The sequence below is a fragment of the Xiphophorus maculatus genome, chromosome 5, assembly GCF_002775205.1.
Source record: "Xiphophorus maculatus strain JP 163 A chromosome 5, X_maculatus-5.0-male, whole genome shotgun sequence".
Taxonomy (NCBI): Eukaryota; Metazoa; Chordata; class Actinopteri; order Cyprinodontiformes; family Poeciliidae; genus Xiphophorus; species Xiphophorus maculatus.
In genome coordinates this window covers 25421327-25445431 of record NC_036447.1, presented here as the reverse complement: position 1 = coordinate 25445431, position 24105 = coordinate 25421327, and the positions used below count along the sequence as shown (strand labels likewise).

At 38.9% G+C, this 24105-nt stretch overlaps 1 protein-coding gene across 2 annotated transcripts in view; it reads left to right on the top strand.

Annotated features, from left to right (window-relative positions):
* Positions 1-24105, top strand: part of LOC102234869 (E3 ubiquitin-protein ligase SMURF2-like) — a 63587-nt gene extending 39482 nt beyond the window's left edge. The window contains exons 9-20 of one of the 2 annotated variants that reach the window (XM_023333816.1): positions 1651-1735; positions 2603-2761; positions 4600-4653; positions 12604-12817; positions 15446-15549; positions 15632-15746; positions 15884-16062; positions 18088-18225; positions 18337-18457; positions 18557-18758; positions 19324-19399; positions 20799-24105. In XM_023333816.1, coding sequence (XP_023189584.1) covers positions 1651-1735; positions 2603-2761; positions 4600-4653; positions 12604-12817; positions 15446-15549; positions 15632-15746; positions 15884-16062; positions 18088-18225; positions 18337-18457; positions 18557-18758; positions 19324-19399; positions 20799-20898 — 1547 coding nt within the window. In that variant the 3' untranslated portion in view covers positions 20899-24105. Of the gene's footprint in view, positions 1-1650; positions 1736-2602; positions 2762-4596; positions 4654-12603; positions 12818-15445; positions 15550-15631; positions 15747-15883; positions 16063-18087; positions 18226-18336; positions 18458-18556; positions 18759-19323; positions 19400-20798 lie in introns of both variants that reach the window. The other variant, XM_023333815.1, reaches the window with a different exon arrangement.

Here is a 24105-nt window from a genome sequence, read left to right as displayed (position 1 = left end):
TGACATTCATGGCAGACGGGTGCGTGGGTTGACAGAGGACAACAGACCTTAACTTAATCTTTAAACCAGAGTTCAGGAACATTTATTTTGGAGATCATAAATTCTTGCTTCCTTTTTTTAGGTTTTTATTTTGTGTAGTCTTTCATCAGAGATATCTGATGATATATCCATTCTTAATCTGACCAGGTACCAGCTCAGATTTCACCGGCTCCTAAAATAAATATAAATGCAAGGAAGTTCTTCATTTGACACAAAGTCACCAAACGCCCACTCAAGTTCAAGAAGACTCATTAGCCTTTTTAGACAGCTGTTCTAGGAAGATACAGACTGAAATGCCATGAAAGGTCTGATATTTCAACGATACTGTAAAAGAAAGTAGTTTGACGTTTTCACCAACGTTTAAACTTGGGCTGTTTCTCCTTTCTCTGCGGAAAAATTCAAAGCTTCCCATTGTTTAGCAATACGTTTCTGATAGAGTGCAAGTACATTGGAAAAATTACCATACTGTGAAGTGTACTTAGTTGGCAACATTGAAAGTTTTTTTTTGTTTTTTGTCGTCAGAAAAAGAGTAAATTTAGGATTCATCCACAGTCCAAACCACAAAGCCCTCAGAGACTGTTTAAAAAGCCCCTGCGTTCTACATGTCAGTGACTCAGAATGACACTGTTGGGCACTGTGTCTCCTTTGAAAGGTCCCCGTGTGTCCAGCGAGGCTGGTCGAGGTTGGGCAAAGTGAGTCACTGATGCCCGGCAGCTTCAGAGCGGTTCTTCCTCGGCTGAACTCTCTGAACCGCTCGCTGGGAGTGGCGAGACAGAAACAGAGGCGTTGAAGGGGAAAAGGAGAGAGGCAGCAAGAAAAGGAGAAGTGCCAGCAGGAAGCTGGGCTGGGGGTTTGTTGTGATGGATTAGCTTTTGAGTATGGGTACAGCGGTGGTAGCAGGTACCATTTCTGCCAAAACTCCTTCGCTTTGTCCAGTGAACAGAAGGAGGAATCTGTCTGGAGTTTTGACCTGTTTAATGCTGATTTCCTGTTAATCATTTCTAAGTTTTTAGATGTTTTATGCAAATTATTCGCACAAACATATTGACAACCAATTCCTAGTAAGTTTAAATTTAAGTTAAATTGATTGCTCTCTTTAATCACAGACTGTCAAAATGCTTTAAAATATGTTGAGTGAAAATCTGAACATTTAAGATTCTATCTTAAATTGCGAAAGGAGAAGAAATAAAAATGGTCTGAGCTGCATAATAAACTGAGTCGCAGTTATCATTTCAAGATTGTCTGCAATGCCATATTTAGTTGCAAGACATACTCAAAGTGCCATTTATATTCTGTGTGCTGTTAAAACTCAGAGAAAAGGTTGTAAAACTTTAATGACAGAAAATATGACGGAGCATTATGGCCAAGGAAATGAAAAATAATAGTGAAATTGAGATAATAAAGTCATAATATTACGAGTACATAATCATATGTGAATGAAGTCTAAATAATAGGAGAATAAAGTCATAATATTAGTTAGTAGTCAAATTTCCTTTTCCATGTTTGGCCATTAGAACCTTGGCCAAATAGTAGCTGCTTGAAGCTCTGCTTATTGTTTGGGTTTCTTGGCTTTTTTTTTTAAGATTCTAATCAAATTGATTTCTGTTTCAGAACAAAGAACCACCCAGCAGGGCCAGGTGTATTTCCTCCACACACAGACCGGAGTCAGCACCTGGCACGACCCCCGAGTACCCAGGTACCTCCTTCAGCCTCGTTTATTTCTGTTTGTGTAATTTAGAGCATTTTGTTTGTGTTGCACCAACACCAGGGACCGTCTGACGACACAAAACAAACAGAGCCAATACATCTCCACCTGAATGAAACCCAGTCTAGTAGAAATTCAAACTTAATTCAGATCATTCCAATTGAGTCCAATCATACAGTCAAATTCAGCCAAACTTGTGATACTTTGAAAAACATGTTTGACTAAAGAGCCGACCTCTGTGGCTTTAAAATGTAAGACTCTTTGGCTTGAGCAGGTGTACTTTTGCCTCTTCTTGCTGTTTTGCTTTCAGAAACAGACTTTTAGTCAAACTTTAGGCTCAAATCCCGGTCAGCCAGGCCAATTGTTTAAAGTTGGATCAGCGTGTTGGTTTTTTTTTGGATCGGTGTGGAACTCGACGGCGGATTCTGTCATGCTGTTTCGCTAACACTTTAGAGTTCGTTACCCAATTCCCTAAACATTACACGCCGGGCTGTTTCTCTGCATTTTTGGCCGCTTCTGAGCAGGCGGACGACGTCCAATCCACAGCAACAACATCTGGGTTCAGTCATTTTAGACGGAGCTGCTGAAAAGATTTGGTATTTGTGATGAGGGAAAGAAAACCTGTGTTTCATTCCTGACTAATGTGTCCTCACTTCACACACAAAGGCAACATCTACATTATTATCCCAGATTGGCGTTTCAGGGATGAATAGCAGAACGAGAGTGGGAAGAATTAGGAAGAAAGACTTAAGACAATTGCACCTTATTTATATGTCTTACGAAGTTTATACTTTTTACATTTGCCTTGCGGTTTCAAGAAGTCAGCCTGTATGCTTTCTTTCTGTTTTTTTCTGTTAGGGACTTAAGCAATGTGAACTGTGAGGAGCTGGGACCACTGCCTCCAGGCTGGGAGATCAGGAACACCGCCACCGGCCGCGTCTACTTTGTTGACCACAACAATCGAACAACACAGTTCACAGATCCACGATTGTCTGCCAACCTGCATCTAGTGCTCAAGTGAGTGCGGCCATAGCTTTGTCAGGCTCAGATGACAGAACATTTGAGGTTGGTGCAAGAGTCCCAGCTCAGAGTTTGAGACCTGCCTATATCAAGGTGTCTCCACATCCTTAAAAAGTCTTTAATTCATGCATGTAGAAATAAAGCCTTAAAATATTTTACATTTATTGGAAAATATGGAAGTTGGCATTAAATGCGTTAATCACAGGTTCTAAACTTTTGTCATGGTGGGACTATTTAATCTTGTATACTCTATGTAGTTTAAACCTTGAGTCGCGCGCAGACATCTTTGGGGCGTTCCGTGACTCTAGGCGGTTGAGGCTACTGCTAACTAGCCCCTTCAAAGCCCTTTCCAGCTAGCTTGCTTTTTGGCATCCATCATTGGACGGCATTTGACTTTGAAACTGGGTCACTTCTTTCCCCAACCTGTATGATACTATATTTATTCTAAAAAAAAACATGGCATTACTATATAGAATATTAAATTTTCTTTAGTACATTTCTGTTGTTATACAAATCTTAAATTTCATTCATAATGATCTTAAAAAGTCTTAAATTTGAGGTGGTGAAACATGCAGAAACCCTGCATATTGCATTTACCCTAGACAATTGTTAAAATCTGTACATCTATAGCACTAAAGAACAACTTATCAATGATTCTTTACTGCCTTTGCAGAAATAGTTGGACGTAATTAGTTTTGCTATTTCCCCCTTTTCAGAGTTAGGAGAAGCCTTTAGCATTGCCAGCTTGTAAGTAATGCTAGTTGTTAGCATTACTAACAAGCTAGTTAGCGCTACTAGCTAACTAGCATTACTAGTTGTTAATATTACTAGCTGCTCACAACTTGCAGTGATAGTTGTTAGCATTATTAACAACTAGCTTGTTAGTAATACTTAACAAGCCAGTAATGCTAAAGCTTGTTAGCTTAGGCTTCTGGTTTTGGCAGCAGGAAAGGCAAGCGGTTTTACTTTGGCCGAAACCTCCAATATAGTTCCTCTTGTTTGTTGTTTTAAAAGATTTCCTCTCAGTGTCACCCATCTTCCAAATGGCCTGGGTTTTAGACCAGTGGTTTTGCTTTTTCAGCAATAATCAGAATGAGGTCGTAAATTAGCATTACTACTATAGAGTTGTGACAAATGTTAATCTAGTCAAAATCATTGATGTCTGCGTCTCGATGCATTTGAAAACAGATTTTTCTCAAACTACTTTCAGTTCTTCATTTATTATTTGAACCGACTGTTTTTGATTCGAGTCTTTCTGAGTCTATTCAGCAATCTGGTCTGTTTTTGCATTCACAGTAAACAACTGTTGACACCAATGATTTCCCTTTCTTAGGGAAGTCTTATTGCCACTTTAAGAGACCTGGTTACATTTTATATAATCCGATTGTAAAGTTTTTTTAAACAATAATTTCCAGTTTGAATCATGTGGCGTACCAAGCGGCCATAAATAATGTGATTTTAGCACTGATTGCTCCCTCGCTCTTATCTAATTTCATTGTTTTTGTTTTCCTCCAACTTTAAATCTCCCTGCTGATTGTCTTTCCATCTTTTTATCCATGTCATCGTGTCCATGTTTTCTTCTGACCCGCTTTCATCTTCCCATTTGTCTCTTTTCTTCCTTGTATATTTTTTCTGGTTTATTTTTTTTAAACCTGCCCTCCTTATTCATTTTCCTCTTTGCCACATCTGTTTTTCTGTTTGTTCTTTTTAAACCCATCCTTATTCTTCACTCGTGTCGTTCGCCTGCGTGTGTTTTGGTGCCTTTTAACTTTCTCTCCTCCTTCGTTTTTCTTCTTTTTTTCCCCCCCTTTCTGTCCTCCTGTTTTCTTCAGCAGCCCGAGTTCAAATGGTTCCCGCGTGGCCCCGGACAGCCAAAACACTAACCTCAGGTAACCTGCATACACTCATTTTACATCTTTCTATCTTTACAAAGGCTTTGCATTGACTTCCATTCATTTTTTAGTAATATCTTTAGTCTTAGCCCTAATGCAGCACTTCTTCTTATGGGGTTTTGGGTCTCATGAGGAGCAGCCGGTCCTCACATTGTAGTGTTTTTTTTGTCCCTTAAACGGTGAGAAATACTAAAGCACACATGGGCACATATTTGTACTCTGAAAAATGTGACTTCTTGCTACTTAAAGTAGATAATAAATTATATACCTGTACAAAGGTCAACATGGCCTCGAAGGCTACATGATTGTTTTCCAGAACTGTCAGTTTATATCTTCAGCAAGTATCCACTCAGACCAATGCAATACGCTCGTCAGCACAACAGCTTCCAGTGGAGTTAAATGTGAAAAAGGATATTTGGTTTCCATGTCTGATAAACTAAATTAGAGGAAGTGTTTTGGCTGTCTGAGAGGCCCTTGTGCCTTTTGTGACTCAGAGGTTTTTCCAGTTTTGCTCTTTTGGTGCAGAATCTCTGTTGGAGCTTTGTGTCTGGCAGGATAAACATGTTTGGGAAATCAGCATCTGGTCATTTGGTCAAATCACATCCATATGTGTCTGAAAAGACTCTAGTTGTGAGCTGGAGCTCGGCCTCGCTGCCTGTCGCCACAATTAGTTGCTTGTCTGACTCCTTACTGGTAGAGGACAGATTCAGTCCAGATGAAACTTTTAAAAGTTTGGACAGGTCAGGATTAATCGATGTGGATTTGTAATGTCACTTTTTGCTAGGCCTGCGACTAACGATAATTTAGGAATCGATTATTCTGTTGTTTATTTTGATGATTAAACGATTAATCGAACAAAAAAAAACTGGCACATTCTGCAGATTTTTCATTTAACCTTTTTTATACAATATTGAAAATACATTAAAAGATGTTAGTAAACAAATCAATTCATTTTTTAAATAAAATAATAAACATTTTATCGCCTGCAATAACATGTCATTCCTTTAGGTGAAGCTGGACACACTAGGTGTTCTGGATAGAACATATTTACAAATGTTTTTAATGCAAAACATTGTACAGTTTTTACTTAATTCCTGCTCTGAGGGTGGTACTCGTCTAGCAAATGGTCTTTCTTTAGTCTGTGTACTCTAGATAACAATTTATTAACTAGTCGATGATTATTTCAGTAATTGATTCATAACGATTAATCGTTTAAGCCCTACTTTTAAATGGGCTTTTTTCAAAAACATTTGCATAAAAAATCACTGACATTGTAAAAGTCAATTTTTCTTTTGGTTTTGCTTATTTTTGCTATTCCTTTAGCTGGGAGTGTATGCAAAATATATTGCACACACATCCATATACCCATACACAAGTTACGTGAAAGTTTTAAAGTACTACATTATTGACAGGTATTAGTTATTGGTCGTTACTACATCATTGGTTTCTGCTTCACAGCTTTCAGTCGACATTCATTCAACTTCACCTTTCAGAGGCTGTGATCAAATGATTAAACTGTGAATGAGGGTTTGTTTCCTCTGAATGGACAGAATCTGATCCCAATCACTCAAACATTCAGTATTTCTCTTTTTTTTCTCCTTTTCCAAAATGCATTACACCTGGACTTTCTGTTCACCATGCAGTTAAATTATTTACAGATTAAGAGACAAAGGCCATGGCACTAAACACAGGACCCACACAAACAGAAGAGATGTGTTTGAGTTTTGCATCAAATGCTACTTTTGAGTGTTTTTATTTTATAGACAAACTCTTTTCTTAAAGCTTTTTTGTTTTGTTTTCATGCACAATTTACTAAATAGTTTTGGAGAAATATACTTGAATTTTAACAGGGTTATATAAAAATGTCATCCTGTGGTAGTTTGAAAAGGAAACTTAGATTCTTTTAACATTGTACTATAACAGGAATATGGGTTGCTTTGGCTAAACAAACAAAAAAAAATTAAATCCTATTTAAATACCTAAACACCGTTGCTGTTGTCTATTCTCAAGCTCTCATTTTGAAAAATGTTTTTTGTGTGTGTGTGAAGACATGTAATATTTTCCTGTTTAGAATAATAAAACTTTTCAATTTTCTCATAACTTCACTTTCCATAATTTTTGGATTCTCTCACGACCATTTATTTAATCTAGACTCATAAAATGGCAGCTGAGAAAATAACTTTATTGTGTTTTTCAAATATTTTTTATTCCACTTTGACATAAAAACTGCGCAGAAGTTCAGTCTATCAAATGTCCTTCCATTGCTGAAATACCACACATTTTTGCTTGGCTTTTGTTTTGTAACAGTTTCCTTTATTTTTTTTTTAATACACCCCTCCAAACAGAAAGCTTTTGTTTTGTCTGCAAGATGAACAGATTGTGCATTTACGAACTGATCTGACGTTTTGCACATTTTGCACCTCGGCTCTCCGCTGCTCTAGATCTGACTACGACTGTTGCCTTTTACCTGGGATGATGAAGGCCTTGAATTGTCAGACAGTCAGACACATCTGCATGGCTGTGGTGTACCACACTGTCTCTCACATACTCTGCTTCCTTCTTTTGCACCGGCAGAAAAAGTCTGCTTGGGAGATTACATCAGTGTTTGGAGAGGGTATTTTTAGATGGGCATCAGTGGCTCGGTGTTTTCCCAACCAAGCTGTAAATCTTCGTGACATGTACATCAATATTTGCACTGATGTTTTAAGAAGTGTTGAGTATGTTTCAGTATATATATTATAAAATGTGTGTGTGTGGTGGATTTAACCTGTGGAGGACGAGTGCAAACACCAACTGTTGGGTTGACAAAACTAAGACTTGTGACTGAAAACACCAGGAAATTAGCTCTACAAAGTCGGATAAATTCAGGTTTTTTGTTGCTGTGACAAAGGGATTCTACTTTTACAGTGCCCCTCTACACATCTTTACATTTCTCACATTTTGTCACATTGTATTTAGCCTCCTTTGTTATCTCAATCTTTGTACATGTCACAAACCCTCATTTATCCAAAAATGGACAGAATATGCTAAAAACGGCAGAACCCACAAAGGTCCGCGCGTGCTTGAGGCTCATGGCGGACGTCTGCTGGAAACGCCCGCTCTTAAGTACGTTTTTACGACCGCGTACTCGTAGTACTCACTTAAAGTGCTCGACGGGAGACGGTGTTTACATAAAACTGCTTTGTAAATGACACCAAGCTGGGACACCAAGCACCAAGCTTTACAACCAATCGTAAAGACGCACAGCGGCGAACAGGTGTGCGGTGGCTGCCCTGGTGGAGAACAAACGAGGCTAGTTGCCAACAAGCTCACCAAACTTGCTAGCGTCCATTTGGATTGTGGGAAATTAAGGACTTTGTCACAAGAAATGTTGATGACTATGAAATCTCATCCGTCTGCAGACAGTGTGTGTGGAGTTCTCGAGGCTCACAGAAACATACAGACAAAGCCTGCGCTACTATGGGTTGGTTTTGATTAGGGATATGAAACATTGGTACTGGCCGATATTGATTATTTTTTAACAAATCAACATAGGTCTGATAAATAAAACTAGGCCGATTTTGACGACCGATATTTATTTCCACCTTGTTGCCATTGGTTTCTGGAGGAGATTGGTGATGTCACAGTGACAATCATGCAGCGCAGGATTGTGGGGAGTTTAACTGAAGCAGAGAACAGGAAGTCAGCGGTGTGGTCGTTTTTGTCAAAAGTGAAATATATACACAATATCAGTAAATATCATTTATTGGCCATAACAACAATATTATTGGATATCGATATCAGCCCAAATTTGTGAATCGTTGCAGCTCTAGTTTTGATCAAGTCATGTTTTAGAGCAACCCAGTCAAAGTCCAGACAATAAATCGGCTTTAGCTGTTTTCCACAAAAGAATGGGCAAAAGTTTCACTCTATAGATGAGTGAAGCTGGTAAAGAAAAGACGATTGAATCAGGAAGAGTGAATATAGATGCACACCACCCTTTGTATCTAAAAATAAATTCACAAACCATGTAGAGAAAAAAAAAATCAGCCTCACAGTCATACCTTTTACATAAAAATCCAATAAAATAACTGAAACAAAGTGCAAAGTGCTGCATATGTGAAGTTATAGCACTTGGACGTTGAATGTTTCCTCATGCTCTTGTTGCTTAAAGTATGATATCCACTGGATTTCTGTTGACCTACAGCAGGTGCTGTCGTATCTATGACTGACTGATTTGCAAGCCTTTTTTCATTTCTCACTGTTCTCACAGCAGACCTGTTGAACTCAGTAGACACTTTGTTCATCACCGTAAGTCTGCTTCTCCTGTCCTGCAGTTTCTCTTGTTTTTATTTCTGACGCCAGAAAAAATTTGCTGTTTGGAAAGAATGTTAGAGGTCAGTCTTTCATTGGCATGTTTTAGGCATTTCCTGGGTATTTTCTGTTGTACGATAGAAAAGTGAGAGTCTGAAGGTTCTCCTAAAGGCTCCCGTTGACTCTCTGGTCTCTAGAGTGCAGCTGCTGTGGCTTTCACACCGCTATAGTTAGTCAGTCATCATGGCACTTTTCAACGAATGTGTGAAAGGAGCCACATGCAGATGAGCGCTCGTTATCATGCAGTAAAGACGCAGTGCAGATAAATTAAGAGGATCAAGGCATATCACGACTCTGCAGGTTCAGCTGCAGGCCATTCAGTTCAGGCGAATCTTCACAATGTTTTCCTTCTTTTCCTGTTCCATCTGTCTCAACCAGCAGTTGCTGAAAACTGTCAATCAGGAACATTTTGAATTCAAAACAGTGTTCTTATGTTTCAGGTAGGACATTGTTAATTAATTGTTGAAATTATCATCAGCTAATTCAGTATTTGATTAATCGCTAATTGGAGTATACAGATTCTAAAATGTACCATTTGATGAAAGAACAACACGGTCAGAACAGTAATTAAGCCAAAACTTTACAAAAAATGTATTTATTTGCATTTAAGATCAAATAAAAAAGCTTGTCAATAAATATGCCTTACCCAGAACTCCTCAAGTTGTAATTTTAGTTTCATCTGATTCAAATTCTGTTTAAAAATAAAAAATAATGAAATCTATATTTAGGCATCTTTTGCTATCCAATGAATTATTCCTCCTATTTTTTTTGCTTATTTTCTAATTTAAACAAGATATTGAAATACTTATTTACATCTTTTAATGTATATCTAATATTGTACAAATAAGTGGCTAAATAAAAATCAGCAGAATGTGCCAATTTTTAACCGATTAATCATCAGAATAACTGATTAATCGTCACAATAACCAGTTAATCATCAGAATAACTGACAGAATAATTGATTACTAAAATAATCATTAGTTGCAGTCCCAGTTTCAAGTAACTTTTGCAGCATGACTTGGCTTTTTGGGTTTGTGTTTTCTGCATTTACCATCATATTTGGAAAGTAACACAGGATGAACTTTGATGCTATTCCCTCAAAATAAGCTATTCATTAAAGTTTTGTTTTATTACACGGTTCCCGAGTCTTATAATCAACACAAGGTCCTTTTACTTTGTTTTAAGGCATCTTTCCTTGCTTTGCTAAAGTGGTTTTCAAGACTGCTGCGCTGAAGTCTTACCCTTTCTTTAACATGCGAGAAGCCCCGGCGCCTGCCAAAGAAATAAATAGCAGTGGACTTGATTATACAGGGGATACACTAGTGAAAACACTGCAGCCATATAGCCCAGGGAGCCCAAATAGATACATAGGCTACTTTTAAACTCACTGAGCTGGAGACCCAAAGTGCACCAGTGCTGGCGATGGTGGAGGACTGTCTTCTCCCGCCTCACCGGGCCTCTCCTCCATCATCGATCTAACTTAGTTCACTGGCTGTTGTCTGGCCGACTGCAGCTCTGATTCTCCCCTCCCGGCGGAGGACAGTAGCCTTTTCTGAAGAGGTCCTCTGCTGGCTCAGCGTCTTCTCAAAGGAGAAGGAGGGCTGCTGTCCTGCTGGAGGAAAGAATATGTTTTTCTGAAGCCCACCCAGGCGTTTCACCACAGACACCACAGTGTGGGCTGGAGCAGGCCAACACTAGAGAGCTCACCTTTGTCCAGACTTGATCTGATTCTCTCTCAACAGAAGAAGAAGAAATTGAACCCGTTGAGTTTTGTAAATCCCCAAACTGGATTATGATTTATTTTTGTCCAACATGCTTTTGTCCTTTTCTCTCCCTCCTCAGAACAGCTAAGGGTTTAGTTGAAAATAGTATAGTTGCTGGACGATGCGGCCCAAAATCAATAACACATTGATCAGTTTGCCTGGATATCGATAAATGGATGATATCACTAACTAAGGAATGTCAGCATAAATACTTTACAGCCAGTTATATTGATGGTATGATTCCCTGGACCGGTTTCTCGCAATTATTTTTATTGCCATTTTAATGGACTTTAAAACTGCACCGTCTGCAAGTAAATGAGCAAAACGGGTACTTTTAGTTGTTAAGAGTTACTGAACAAATAAACACAACTGAACAAGTTTGAAGTATAAAATTAGTTTAACTTCCAGCTGGTCTGCAACCTTTACAGTCCAAAGAGCCATTTTTACCTTCGGTCCAGCTAAGAAAAACTCCTTCAGAGCCACAAATTACCTTTTGGGGAAAGAAAAGACAACTTATTATTTTTGAATTTGTTATTTTTAAAGGAACCCCATTTTATTTATATATTTTGGGTTTTTAAATAAAGAAAAAACACTTTGGCATTGTCTTTTACAGGACGTTAACATTTCTGAAAAATTATGTTCAAGAAAGTACCCACCTAATGAAAAGAAGACTAGTTTTAGAAAGTATTGCTGCTAATTTTTAGTATCATTCTGTAGCGGAAAGTCAGTGCAATTATTTCTGGAAAATACTGCTAAAACCTGCCTTATTATTACAGGTATATTTAAAAACATTAGTTGGTTCTTTACTCTGTTAAAGAATTTGCAGATTCATACTTTTTATGACATTAACATTTTTCAAATTTGTCTTTTTGTTAAGATTTATGAAGGTCATACAGACTGTGGGGAGACTTTATATAGGCCCATTGTACTTTTACTTCGTCCTGCACTGTTATTATTTTTTCTTAATATGTTTATTTTAATTGTGCAAAGGTCCAAAGAGCCATTTGTGACTCTGAATTGACAAATTCATGAAAAAGGAACACCAACCAATTGAAGAATCCAAAATATTTTGTTGAAACCACTTTTTTCTGTTACTTAAAGCAAAACAAAGACATTGAAATCACCTTCAAGGATTCGGCTGTGACCAAAACCCTTTTTTTTTTTTCTTCCTTAAAGTTTCTAGTAGACGGGAAATATTTGACATAGAGTTGAGACAGAAACAGCTGGAAGAATGATTTAAAGGGCTTTTTTATACATAAGAAGGAAAACAGTTGCTGAATTTGAAGAAAAATACGGGATCCTGATGAGCTGAGAAAACACAACCCTATAAGTAGCGTTGGCGAGGAGCGCCAGGCCGCTGTGAGGGAGCTTGTGTGTTTCTGCTTATTCGGTTTATTTCCCTTTCTGCGTCTTTTCTGGTGGCTCTATTTACCGAACGTCTGGTAGCGCGCCTCGCCTGCTCACACAGACCCGGGATCAGATTCTCTGCAGGGCTTAAAGGGCTGTTGTTTTAACACCGGCGATGAGTTTGAGGGTAGAGAGGGAATTTTTGACAAAACTCCACCGGTCTGTGGTTGGAAGCACACATGAGAGGAAGAGGTCTGGGAATTCCCTGCACTACACATCCCTCCTCTCTTCATGTCCACGCAAATCCATCACATCCACCGGATTTAGAGCGATAAACAGGAAAAAAACGGGGCCCTCCTAATTACATTCACCTTTTGATGTCACAACTGGAAGAAATGGCTTTGGTTTCAACTTTTTATTTTTTTTTTCTTGTAGAGTAAAAACAATCTTATCTTTCCTCATTTGTCTTCATTTCCTCCTGCAGTCATCCACCACAGCTAAAGGACCAGGGTGGTCCCGGAGTCCCTCCGCAGGCTCTGTCTCCCGCTCAGCTGCCGGAAGAGGCGGAGTGTCTGACGGTGCCCAAGTACAAGAGAGACCTGGTGCAGAAGCTGAAGATTCTCCGGCAGGAGCTCTCGCAGCAGCAGCCGCAAGCCGGCCACTGCCGCATCGAGGTCAGCCGGGAGGAGATCTTCGAGGTAAAAAGAAGAACAACAAAAAGAAGACTAAACGGACGTCTTTTAAACACTAAGCACCTAGGAATGCTGATTTTCAGCTACAGCCTTTGTCTGACCTTTAATAGTGGTCTTTAAAACTAAATTTGTTTAATAAACACATAAATATATCCAGGGAGAAGTGATTCAACCTGCATTTTTACATTATGCATCACCGTACGGGTGCTTGAAATTCTTGAAAATGGTTCCATGTCCCCCTAGGTGCGTAGAGGAGCCAAAAGTTGTGCTCAAGTGAGAGCAGCACTACTTCAACATATCTTTACTTGAGTAAAAGTGAAAAGTAGCCATCCAAGAAATTACTTTTTACTTTGGAGTAAAATGTTAAAAAGGCTACTCAAGTAGCAAAATATCAGTCATTTAACTGAGGAAGAGTGCAGCAAATGTCACGGTCAGACAGCGGGAAAGTGGGGAAGTCCTGTCAGACCGTCAGTTCCCGAAACCACCCACAACAAAACGCATAAAAGCGGACGTGGGGTCAGTTTTTACAGAGTAAAAAAACTGAAGAAGGCCAAATGACCCTGTATCTTAAGACCACAGGAGAGTTAATATTCAAAGATTACATAATCAGACCGACCAAAATAATTATGTGGAAAGACCAAAATGAAAATTATTCATATAAATAACATAATTCCACAATCACAAGATCCGACCTAAAAGACATTTTTACAAATAAGTACATTATTTCTCTTACTGTTTGAAGTTAAATCAGATCAAACTGTATTTGTTTTAAGTCGGTTAGAATTACTAAAATTATTTCTATTTACTTAATGTCAGAAAACTTAACGGGAATAATTTTTGTAACTTTTCCAGACCAGTTGAAGAGGCTGTCTGAGAGAGACACTTCAAAGCATAAAATGTTGCTACATTTTAGTTTATCTTGTCCGCGCTGCAGAGTGTAGAATACTATCACAATATCTTATTAATAACAGTAATAAATTATATATAGTAGTGAATTTAAACTGTCCTCTTTAGTTCATTTGTATTGTTTTTATCTCCAAGGTAAACTTGCTTTGAAAACGTAAAATTTTACCGTGGGAAAATCGCACAAACTCCCGTGTTGTGCATTTTTAAGATTTTCTTTTTGTGAGGACCTGCCTCTTGATTTCCAAAACCGAGCAGAAAACTCTCGATTCTCACAACACTGCGCAGCCATAACTCTGCTTTCTTTCTTGCTCTTCCAATCATTTGTTCAGCTGAGGCAAAGGCATTCCTTCTGCGTGATTTCAGCAGCTAAAGTAACGGGGGCGAGGCGGAGGGGAGGGGGCGCCGGGCGAGCGGCGGAGTGAAGACAGCAGTGGCGAGCGTTCATGGCCAAACATAAGTTCTTAACTACAAGCTGATCTCTGAAAACGATGACTTCATCCCGTTTTGACGTGGAAGGAGGAAGTTCCTGAACCTGCTCTGCGGATTCTTCTGATGTTTCCAAGCGGGAACCAGTGGTGCAGGTTTCCACCAGCATGGATGAAATGCTGGTGTCATAAGCACTATTGATGCTTCTTACAGCCTTTGTGACTTTCTATTAATGAGGGTCTGGAAATTAGGTGTTTTCTTTCTCTTTTTTTTTTTAAATAAGAATGATGAAAAATATTTGCATTTCCAGACTTTCTCTGTCTGAAGGTTTGTTCATTGCACGTGTACTGGTCCATCTGGTTTTCTATCCACATGTCTATTCATCTCTCGGTATGTTTGTCCATCTTTCCTTTATCATTCTTGGTACTTCAGTCCATACATGTAGTCATTCAAATTTGTATTTTTTCTTAAAAAGGCCCCGCCGCTGCCTTTTTAATTTCTAAAACCAAAATTATTCCAAGAAAAAGCAACAACATGGAGTTTTTGTTAAACACACTTCCGACTTGATTGTTTAAAAAATGTTTCTAGCACAATTCAGACAAAATAATAACTAATAATGTCTTAAGACGTAGACGTAAATGAAAGTTAACTTAATCTATTCCTACAAGTTCAAAACCCTCCTGTCGTCACATCGGACATTTGAAAAACAAAACAAAAAGCGTCTCCACCACGCCACCCGGTGTCATCTTTATTTCTTAATCAATGGGACGGTCTAAAAGTTACCAAAGTGATCACAACATTTTCAACTGTGATAATTAAGATTTAGCTTTACAAACTAGCTTAAGTTTATTCCAAATGCGTGAAGAAAAAAAATAAACTGAAAGAACTTATTATCATTAAGAATTCAACATAATTGGCCACAAAGGGCTAAAAAAAGGAGCTGAAAGCTTTGGGACTGTGAAAGATTTATGTCCTCTAAAGTTTTTACATATGCATTTAATGCTTATACAATGTGAGCCAAATTGCTTGATGATGCACACAAACTTAGCCAATGAAGTTTGTAAAAGTACAAAAATACGTAGCGACCTTAAATAGGCCAAGAGTTACTTTTGCCCTATTTTTTAATTTTTTTAATTTGTGCCAATCTTTTCCATAACAATCTTTCATTTAGCCTTTTATTTAACCAGGTCAGACGATGGCGCGATTTTACAACGTCAGCCTGTGTCTCACTCAGCTTGTTCGATTGTAACACAAGTTTTGCTAAGTCGACTGTACAGTTCTGCTGTCTGTCTTGACCCTCAGGAGTCGTATCGACAAGTGATGAAGATGCGTCCGAAGGATCTCTGGAAAAGACTGATGATAAAATTCAGAGGAGAAGAGGGACTGGACTATGGAGGAGTTGCTCGGTAAGTCGTCTTTGAGACCACGCATGTTGACGATTAACAGATTTGACGTAAAGACTTTGAGCTGACTCAAACGGTGTTTCAGGGAATGGTTGTACCTGCTGTCGCACGAGATGTTGAACCCATATTACGGCTTGTTCCAGTACTCCAGAGACGACATCTACACTCTACAGATTAACCCAGACTCTGCTGTCAACCCAGTAAGGATAATCTCGACGTATTGGCTTATTTGAATATACAAAACTGCAAGACTTTTGAGTTCGATTTCGTCATCGTTTGTGATATTATTTGAGCAAATGCGATCAGAATCCAGGTAAACGCTGTTCGTAACCTGCAGGAACACCTGTCGTACTTCCACTTTGTGGGCCGCATCATGGGCATGGCGGTGTTTCACGGCCACTACATCGACGGAGGCTTCACGTTGCCGTTTTACAAACAGCTGCTTGGGAAACCAATCACGCTGGACGACATGGAGTCTGTCGACCCCGACCTCCACAACAGCCTCGTTTGGATCTTGTAAGTAGAGACGTATTTCTTAATCCGTCAATAGTCAAAACGTAACTGCTAGACATGTGGACGTTTGAAGCTTTTCAATTCTTATGTTTAAGTCTCATTACTCAGCTTTCATGAAGAGAAGTAGAAGAAGAAAAGTCTTTATGAAGTACTTGGACACAAGAGTGTGGTCACTTCTACCCTAATGTTGTTGCCAGGATCAGACATTACTTTTAAAAGCATTTGTTTTGTTTTGTTTTATTTTAATTCTATTAATTTAGATTTCCTGCTGCTTTAGTTTGTCAATGTCCACATCCTCTAACATTGTTGTTAAAAAAAAAATCTAAATGAAAAAAATAGAAATGGTTAACAAAAAAAACACATCAACAGTGTTTTTTGTTACAGTTAAGAAACTGTAGCGCCCTCTGGTGCCGAGTCAGTGAAACCTCTCCACTGAGAAAGGCAGCAGTGGAAAAAAAGGCAAAGCTTTTTGACACATTAGTCACATTTTGACACGAGATGAATATTTATTTTATTATGTAAATACTGATGTATTTGGTGCCATTATTCAAACTGGTGATCTCGATGTCAGCAGATTGTTTTCAATTAAACAAATAGGCTGACAAACAGGTGGGAAAATTGCTGTTAATGTAACGCAACAATTATCCACTCAGATCTAATCTGGATCAAATAAAAAGCCATTTTAAATACAAATTGAATTAAGCTAAGGATTCCAATTCACTTAAACGTTACTTTTTTAGACTGAAAAAGCCAATTAAAACCTGCTTAGTGCAGCCAAGTTAAATGTTTCTGTCGTTTCCCATCATCCCGGATCTAGTTGAGGTTGAGGGACAGCAGAGAGATTATGGTGTAATTAGCATCTCTAAACATGGACATTTAGAGAGTAAATATGATGAGCAAAGCATTTAATATCGCCCGTCAGTTTAAACATGCAGCAGCTTAACTCTTACAATAACTCAGACTAGTTTAAGCTAAGGATGGATGCTCTATGTCAGGATTCGACACTTTGTTCATCTAGACTCATCTACACAAAATGTTAACAACACGGCACCAAAAGTATCTAGTTGAAGAAAACATTGTTTAAACAATATTTGTAATGATTGTATCAAGTTACCTGAAGATATGAAATAAAAGTAGTAGATAATAAAAACAAAATATTACAAATGGGAATAAGATCTTGTTTGATCTTGTAAGATCTGTTTTCTTTTCTTTAACCTCTTGAGACCCGGGCTTTTGTTTGATGTGCATTTTTTATGTCTCCTTACTATTTGGGATTAGTATGACCTAATTTTAGTTTAAATTAAATTTTAGCTTTCTATGTGCTCTTGAACTATGTCAAAACCAATGCCCTCATATGAGGACAATGCGTCTGTTTTTGCATATACATTTTCTCCTTGTCATTTGGGATCATAAGGACCCAATTAGCCTAAAAATGAAATTTTAGCTTTCTACAATAAGTGGTTATCTCAAAACTCAATGTCCTCAGACGAGGACATTGGGTCTATCTGTGTGACGATAAGACCATTCAATCAATGTTATTATTTACATCTGTGTTTACAAAAATGTAATGTCCTCATATGAGGATGCAGGGTCTCAGGAGGTTAAAATAAATAAAACCATTTTTAGACCTATTAAATATGTGTTTTAATGGGTTTAAGATATTTTATTATTTTACTATTATTTTATTATTATAGTAAAATAATGAAATATCTTATTTTATGTTCTGGGTACTGCTGTAGAACAACTGGAGACGATGGTGCAAAGAATGACTCTTCATAAAATCAACAACCTGGCATACAACTGTACAGTGTCTTCAGTCAGAGGCTTCTTCAGATTCACTGTAATACAGACTGCTACTGGAGATAATTCCTTCCCTCTGCTTTCAGTATCTACAGCAACTCTGAAGAAACATGAATAATTGAGTTACATTTAATTTCCCTTTGGGATCAACAAAGTGTTTGTCGGTCGAATTGATGACTCACCAATTTAATGGGATTATAATTTCATTGGTTTTTCTCTGCTCCTCAGGGACAATGACATCACAGGGGTCCTGGACCACACCTTCTGCGTGGAGCACAACGCTTACGGAGAAATCATCCCACACGAGCTGAAGCCCAACGGGAAGAGCATCCCGGTGACGGAGGACACCAAGAAGGAGTATGTCAGGTACAGAACAACTGGCGGAGAGAACAGCCACGCAAAGCTCCACATCTTCAGTTTCCCCGTGTCAGTGTGAGAAATGTGGTGAACGCTGTTTTCCTCCGGACCCGTCTGCAGGCTCTACGTGAACTGGCGTTTCCTCCATGGCATCGAGGCTCAGTTTCTGGCTCTCCAGAAAGGTTTCAACGAGGTCATCCCGCAGCACCTGCTCAAGTCCTTCGACGAGAAGGAATTAGAGGTACACCAGCATCCACAAGAGCATCTCATTCCTTATTTATCGTTTTAGTTTGTCTAAACGTGCTCCGTTTCACGGTGACCAAAACGTCTGTGCTTTCAGCTGATCGTGTGCGGCCTGGGGAAGATCGACATCGCCGACTGGAAGTCCAACACTCGGCTGAAGCACTGCACCCCAGACAGCAACATCGTCAAGTGGTTCTGGAAAGCCGTGGAGTCGTTCGACGAGGAGAGGAGGGCCCGGCTGCTGCAGTTCGTTACTGGCTCGTCCAGAGTCCCGCTGCAGGGCTTCAAGGCTTTACAGGGTGCGTAACGTCACTCACCGCTCTTCAGCAGATCGCTTCAGAAAGCCAGGAGCCGCACGTAGCGCCTGGCTAGCTTTTGTTCCGCTTCTCCTTAAGAGATTTCTACATTAATTCAGTAAATGTTTTAATAACTTACTGAAAAGGTAAATGAGAAAAACTGAAAGGCGTTGAGAAAAACGCAAGCTCTTACTGGCCAGACACAGCCATTGTAGGGTTTGTTGTACTATCGGCCAAATTGCAAGAAATTCCATCTGGAGGAACTTTACAAACATGTGCAATGAATCCAAATTAAATTCAGATCAGTCCAGGCATAACGTCACATTCAGGTCTGATTACACACAGAGCAATTTTAATATGGTTGAGCCAAAACTGTAACTGAAAGCTGGTTAGATGTAAGTATCTCAAGATGCCCATCTGATCGATGTAGAGCACTGATTTGTGCAGCAATCCCTTGTGTAGACAGAAATTTATTTAAAAAAATTTTTTTTAACAATATGTGCAGAACATAGTGCATGTTGCAGTCTGCACTGCAACTCATCGATCCTACTGTATGTTTCCGTTGCAGGTGCAGCAGGACCCAGACTCTTCACCATTCATCAGATTGATGCCAACGCCAATAACCTGCCCAAAGCGCACACCTGGTGAGGCGCAGGGGTTATGTTTCATGATTCCAAAATATATCTCTGTTAGTTTTCTTACAGTTGGTCATGACTGAACATGTACAATCAGTAGCGACTTTGTTTCTTCAAACGTGAGAGGCATCAAAAATGATTACAGAGGAGACTTGTTCAAATGATTGAAGTAAAAATGTTCTAGTCGGGTTTAGTCGCTCAGGTATTTATGCCAATTAGTGGAGCAGATAATCGAATATTTTAACAAAATCTTTCACATGCGGATACAAGAACCTAATGTGGCACAGATGTTCCCAGAGGCCTGCTGTTTTGAAAACAATATGCTAGCCACTGAGAGGTTCAAGATGGCCGCCATGGTCATCAAGGAAAATTTATTTTATGTGCAAAATTTCCTCATTTAAATTTTTTTTTAATAACGGATCACTTTTGTGTACAATCATGCATAATTTGAAATCATATTTACTGATAATTTTTTGATTTTGTTCAAGATGGCCACCGTGATTAAAATTAAGACTGGCAATTAAATGAATGTGTTTGGCGTGAAAACACAGCCTACATAATTTGAACTATAGAAATCTTTTATGTTTTCTTTCTTTTTTTCTGGTGGACATTTTTCAAAATGGCCACCATGGTGGTAATGGAGAATATGTTTGGTTAAGTTCACTGACCACTAATTTACTGACCAAGAATATTAACCATTAAACAAATAAAAAGTAATGGCATAAGCTAACGCTATGCTACTAAGCACATAAAAAACTTTAAGTATCTAACGGTACACTGCCAAAACCATTTTAAAAATTAGCAGATGCTAACACTAAACCACTCAACACATTGTAAAATGTTTCCAGATGCTAACACTAATTGAGCACACTAAAAAAAAAAACCCAGTGGAAGCTAATCCTAAACTGCTAATCACAAAGAATTAGTGGACGCTAATGCTAGCCTGCTTAAAATATTGAAAAAAATAGCATAAGGTAACACTAAACCACTAAACATCCAAAGAATTAGTAGAAGCTAATGCTAAGCACCAATTCTTGAAAGCTAACACTCGCCTATCTCAACCTACGTCTCACATCTTCTTGACGACTGGTTTGAGTTTTGCAAAGTCCTCAGTTTCAGTTTTGGCATCTGACTTTGGAACATATTAATACTTTAACGTTGTATGAAGAGAATGACCAAAGTCAAAAAGTCATGAAGTGACATAAAGGCCGCCCACCACCACATGAACGTGGGTAACATTTTGCGGCAACAATTGATCCAAAAGACTCAAAAAACGGTGGCCGTCTTGAAAAATATCCGTCATCCTGAAACTGAACTCGCTAACAGGAAACATGGAAAACTCTCGACCTCGAAGAGTTTGACAGCAACATGCCGCACTGACTGCCTTCTCCCCTCCGTTCTTCTCCAGCTTCAACCGGATCGACATTCCTCCCTACGAGAGCTACGACAAACTGTACGACAAGCTACTGACGGCGATCGAGGAGACGTGCGGCTTCGCGGTGGAGTGAGCGCCCGCGTCGGTTCGCACCTACAGGACTCTGATGAAGCGTCATCGGCGCTGCAACGTGCCGGCTGGGTCGCCCCTCTCTGAGGATCCAGCCTACAGTCTTCCTCTTCTCTCTTCCATCATCATCATCATCATCTGTTCAGGCAGCACAGTCGTTGTTGCCGTGGTTGGACTTCTTGTTTTTGCATTCAGACAAAAAAAAAAAAAAAGAACATAGATCAAATTCAATTAGGAAACTTTGTTACCGGGAAATTGCTTTAATTATTTTTTTTTCCCTTAAACACACAAGAACAAAGATCAAGTATTTCCGAGTGGTTCCTCCTAACCCTCCCCTTCCTCATGGCTGCAGAGATGGTGCTGGAGCACCGTCCATTCATCCTACCTCAGTGGAAAGTGTTCATATTTGAAGTTACTGAAATGCCATCTTTAAATTCAAGACAGCGATTCGTTTCTTCACACCAGCAGTCGCTTTGTAAATTAAAACAGATTTAATTCTGAGACGTTCCGGCGGCCGCATTTTTTCGTAAAGCATAGACGTTGCGTTGCTAAAGCCCTTAGGTTTTCTCCAGTTTTGTTGATTTACAGACATAAACATGTAAAGTCAAACATGATTCCTATCTTATTCTAGATAAAACTCGGTAAAATGTGGTGTGCATTTACATTCACTCCTCGTCCGTCTCTAAAACCTTACCGATCCCCCATTTCACATCAAGTTACACCTGCATGTGTTTTTGGGTCACACAGCTTAAATTCCTGCCTGTTCATAATTTCAAATAATCTCATTCATCAAAAATTCTTCTGCCCAAGACTCCCCGCAGCATGAGGCTGCCACCACCATGTCTCACCATGTAGCTGAGAGGGGTTCTGGGTTTTGCCTGTAGCCCGAAACGTTCAGTTCGTCTAGCTCAGAAATACAGGTTGCCCCGGCGACGGATTGTTCCACCCGACCTGCTGGTCTCTGCATCTCCTCCAGAGTCACCACAGGCCTCCCGGCTGTCGGTCAAAGTGGCAGCCGTGTTTAGAGAGGCTTGCAGTGAACACACATGCATGCCAGATTTTTGTCTTCGCAAAGCCATTTTGCTTTCACTTTCCAATTTAGTACCATTTTATTTATTCTGGTTGATCACAAAATTCCCAATAAAACGTGAAGAAGTGCATAAAGTGCTGGGTGATGATCCATTTCTTTTTTTAAAAATTAATTTTAAGACATTCTTCTGGTAAAATTGCCTCTTTATCCTTCTAATATAGTGACTGCAGTCTTCAAATTAAACAAACATTCCCGTATCGCCTTGACGCGCCGCCGTACGACTTTCAGAAGGCATGACTGAAATAAAAGCCACTTTTTGAAAATATTCCATCCCCTTTTTTTTTTTTTAAGGAAAAAAAAAAACGCAGGAAAAAAATTGATCAGTTATGACAAAGAAAAAAGAAAAGTGGGATTTTATTTTGAAGAAATATCACCCAGCCCTAGTTAAACCAAGCCAAGATGTGGGAAAAGTTCAAAGGTTACGACATTATGGCATCTTTTGCAAGGCCCTGCATGCATGTGTGTGTGTGTGTGTGTGTGTGTGTGTGTGTGTGTGTGTGTGTGTGTGTGTGTGTGTCGGTGTGTCGGTGTGCAGGCAGATGTGTTAAGTTTGTTGAATCTCACCACAGAGCTGATGAAACAACCCGCCCCGTCTCTCTGCAGCAGTGTGCATGCCGGGGACACGAGTTAAAAACGATCCTTTTTTTTTTTTGTTGTTTCTCCATGACATAACTGTGGATTCTCTCTCTCTCTTTACACTTCAGAGCACTTTACAAAATGCGCAGCGATGGCCGGAGTGCCACTTTCATGTCTGGATTAAAGTATATCATGTTTCCTTTTATGTGTGTGTGTGTGTGTGTGTGTGTGTGTGTGTGTGTGTGTGCAGCCACGTTAGCTAAAAGGCAGATTTAGAAAGTATCTAGAGACCTGTAATTTTTAAGTATAAATGTACAAAGATATAGCTATTTTGTATATTGTTGCTTGTTTTCTTTTTCGGTTTTAATTGCACGCATGTTAATGTCTTTCACAGACCTCTTTGCATTCTCAGGTGAAGTTAGCTTTTTTAAAATTGTTATTATTATTATTATTATTACATTAGACTAATATGTGAAGAACCTAAAATTGAGGAGCCCCTTCTCTCCCTCGTCGGCGGCCATGATCCAAATATTAACCTGTAGGTCACAAACTAAAGATCTGAACAGCGTAGGTCGTTTTCTTTTTCTTATGCGTCAAGCTTGGTTCAAGTCTTGAGTTGTTAACCGGATGGACGTCTGAGTTAATGTTTTACAGATTACTGATTTTTACATACTCTCATCCAATTTGGATTTCATATGCAGACATTTATTTGCAGCCATGAAACGGTTTCATATCAGATGAGTTCAGAACGTTCTTGTGCAGTTTGAGAGAATTTCTTTTTTTCTTCTTGTTTGTTTGTATCCATATGCAGGCTCAAATGTAATATCTAAAACTTCTTTCTATTTACCGAATAGTTACTGGACTGTTTTTTTGTTTTTAATGGATTCTAATCATATTTGCACACACACAGTTGTATGTTTGTCTACTTCTGCCCTTTTAATATTGTTTTGTCTGTTTTTTTTCCCCCCTCGGTGCAGAATTTTGCAGCATTTAAAGCAACAAACCCGTACATCCTGATACAAGAACTCAACTAAAACGCAGCCTTTGTTTTAAGACTTTTTCAATTTTTTTATTGATAGTTTACCTGTTCCAGACCACAGCAAGTCGTTGAATGTTTAGGACACACATCGCCCCGTGGTTGGAAACGAATAAAACCTGGATGCAACATAGTGTACCTGCATGTCTGTGTGGGCCCAGTAGGGCTGGATTGATTAATCAAAGTGTATGTGTAAATTTTTATTTTTTATTTCTTGGTGTGAGTTTTAGGAATTTTGATTTATTTCAGCAAAAAAAAAAAAAAAAAAGAAAGAAAACAAAACTGTTTTTTAAGACATTTTTACGGCTTATTTCCTTTGATTTTTATATTTATTTTAACGGTATACATGTGTGCATAGTTTCCACATTAGCTGCTCTGTGAGTTTGTAACTTACACTTGTACATAAGGACAATAAAGACGCAAAGTAAGAAACTTCTTATACCCTTGCAGAACACTGAGCAATAAAAAAAATATGCTGTTTGAACCCGACAGCAGTATGTTTTATAGAA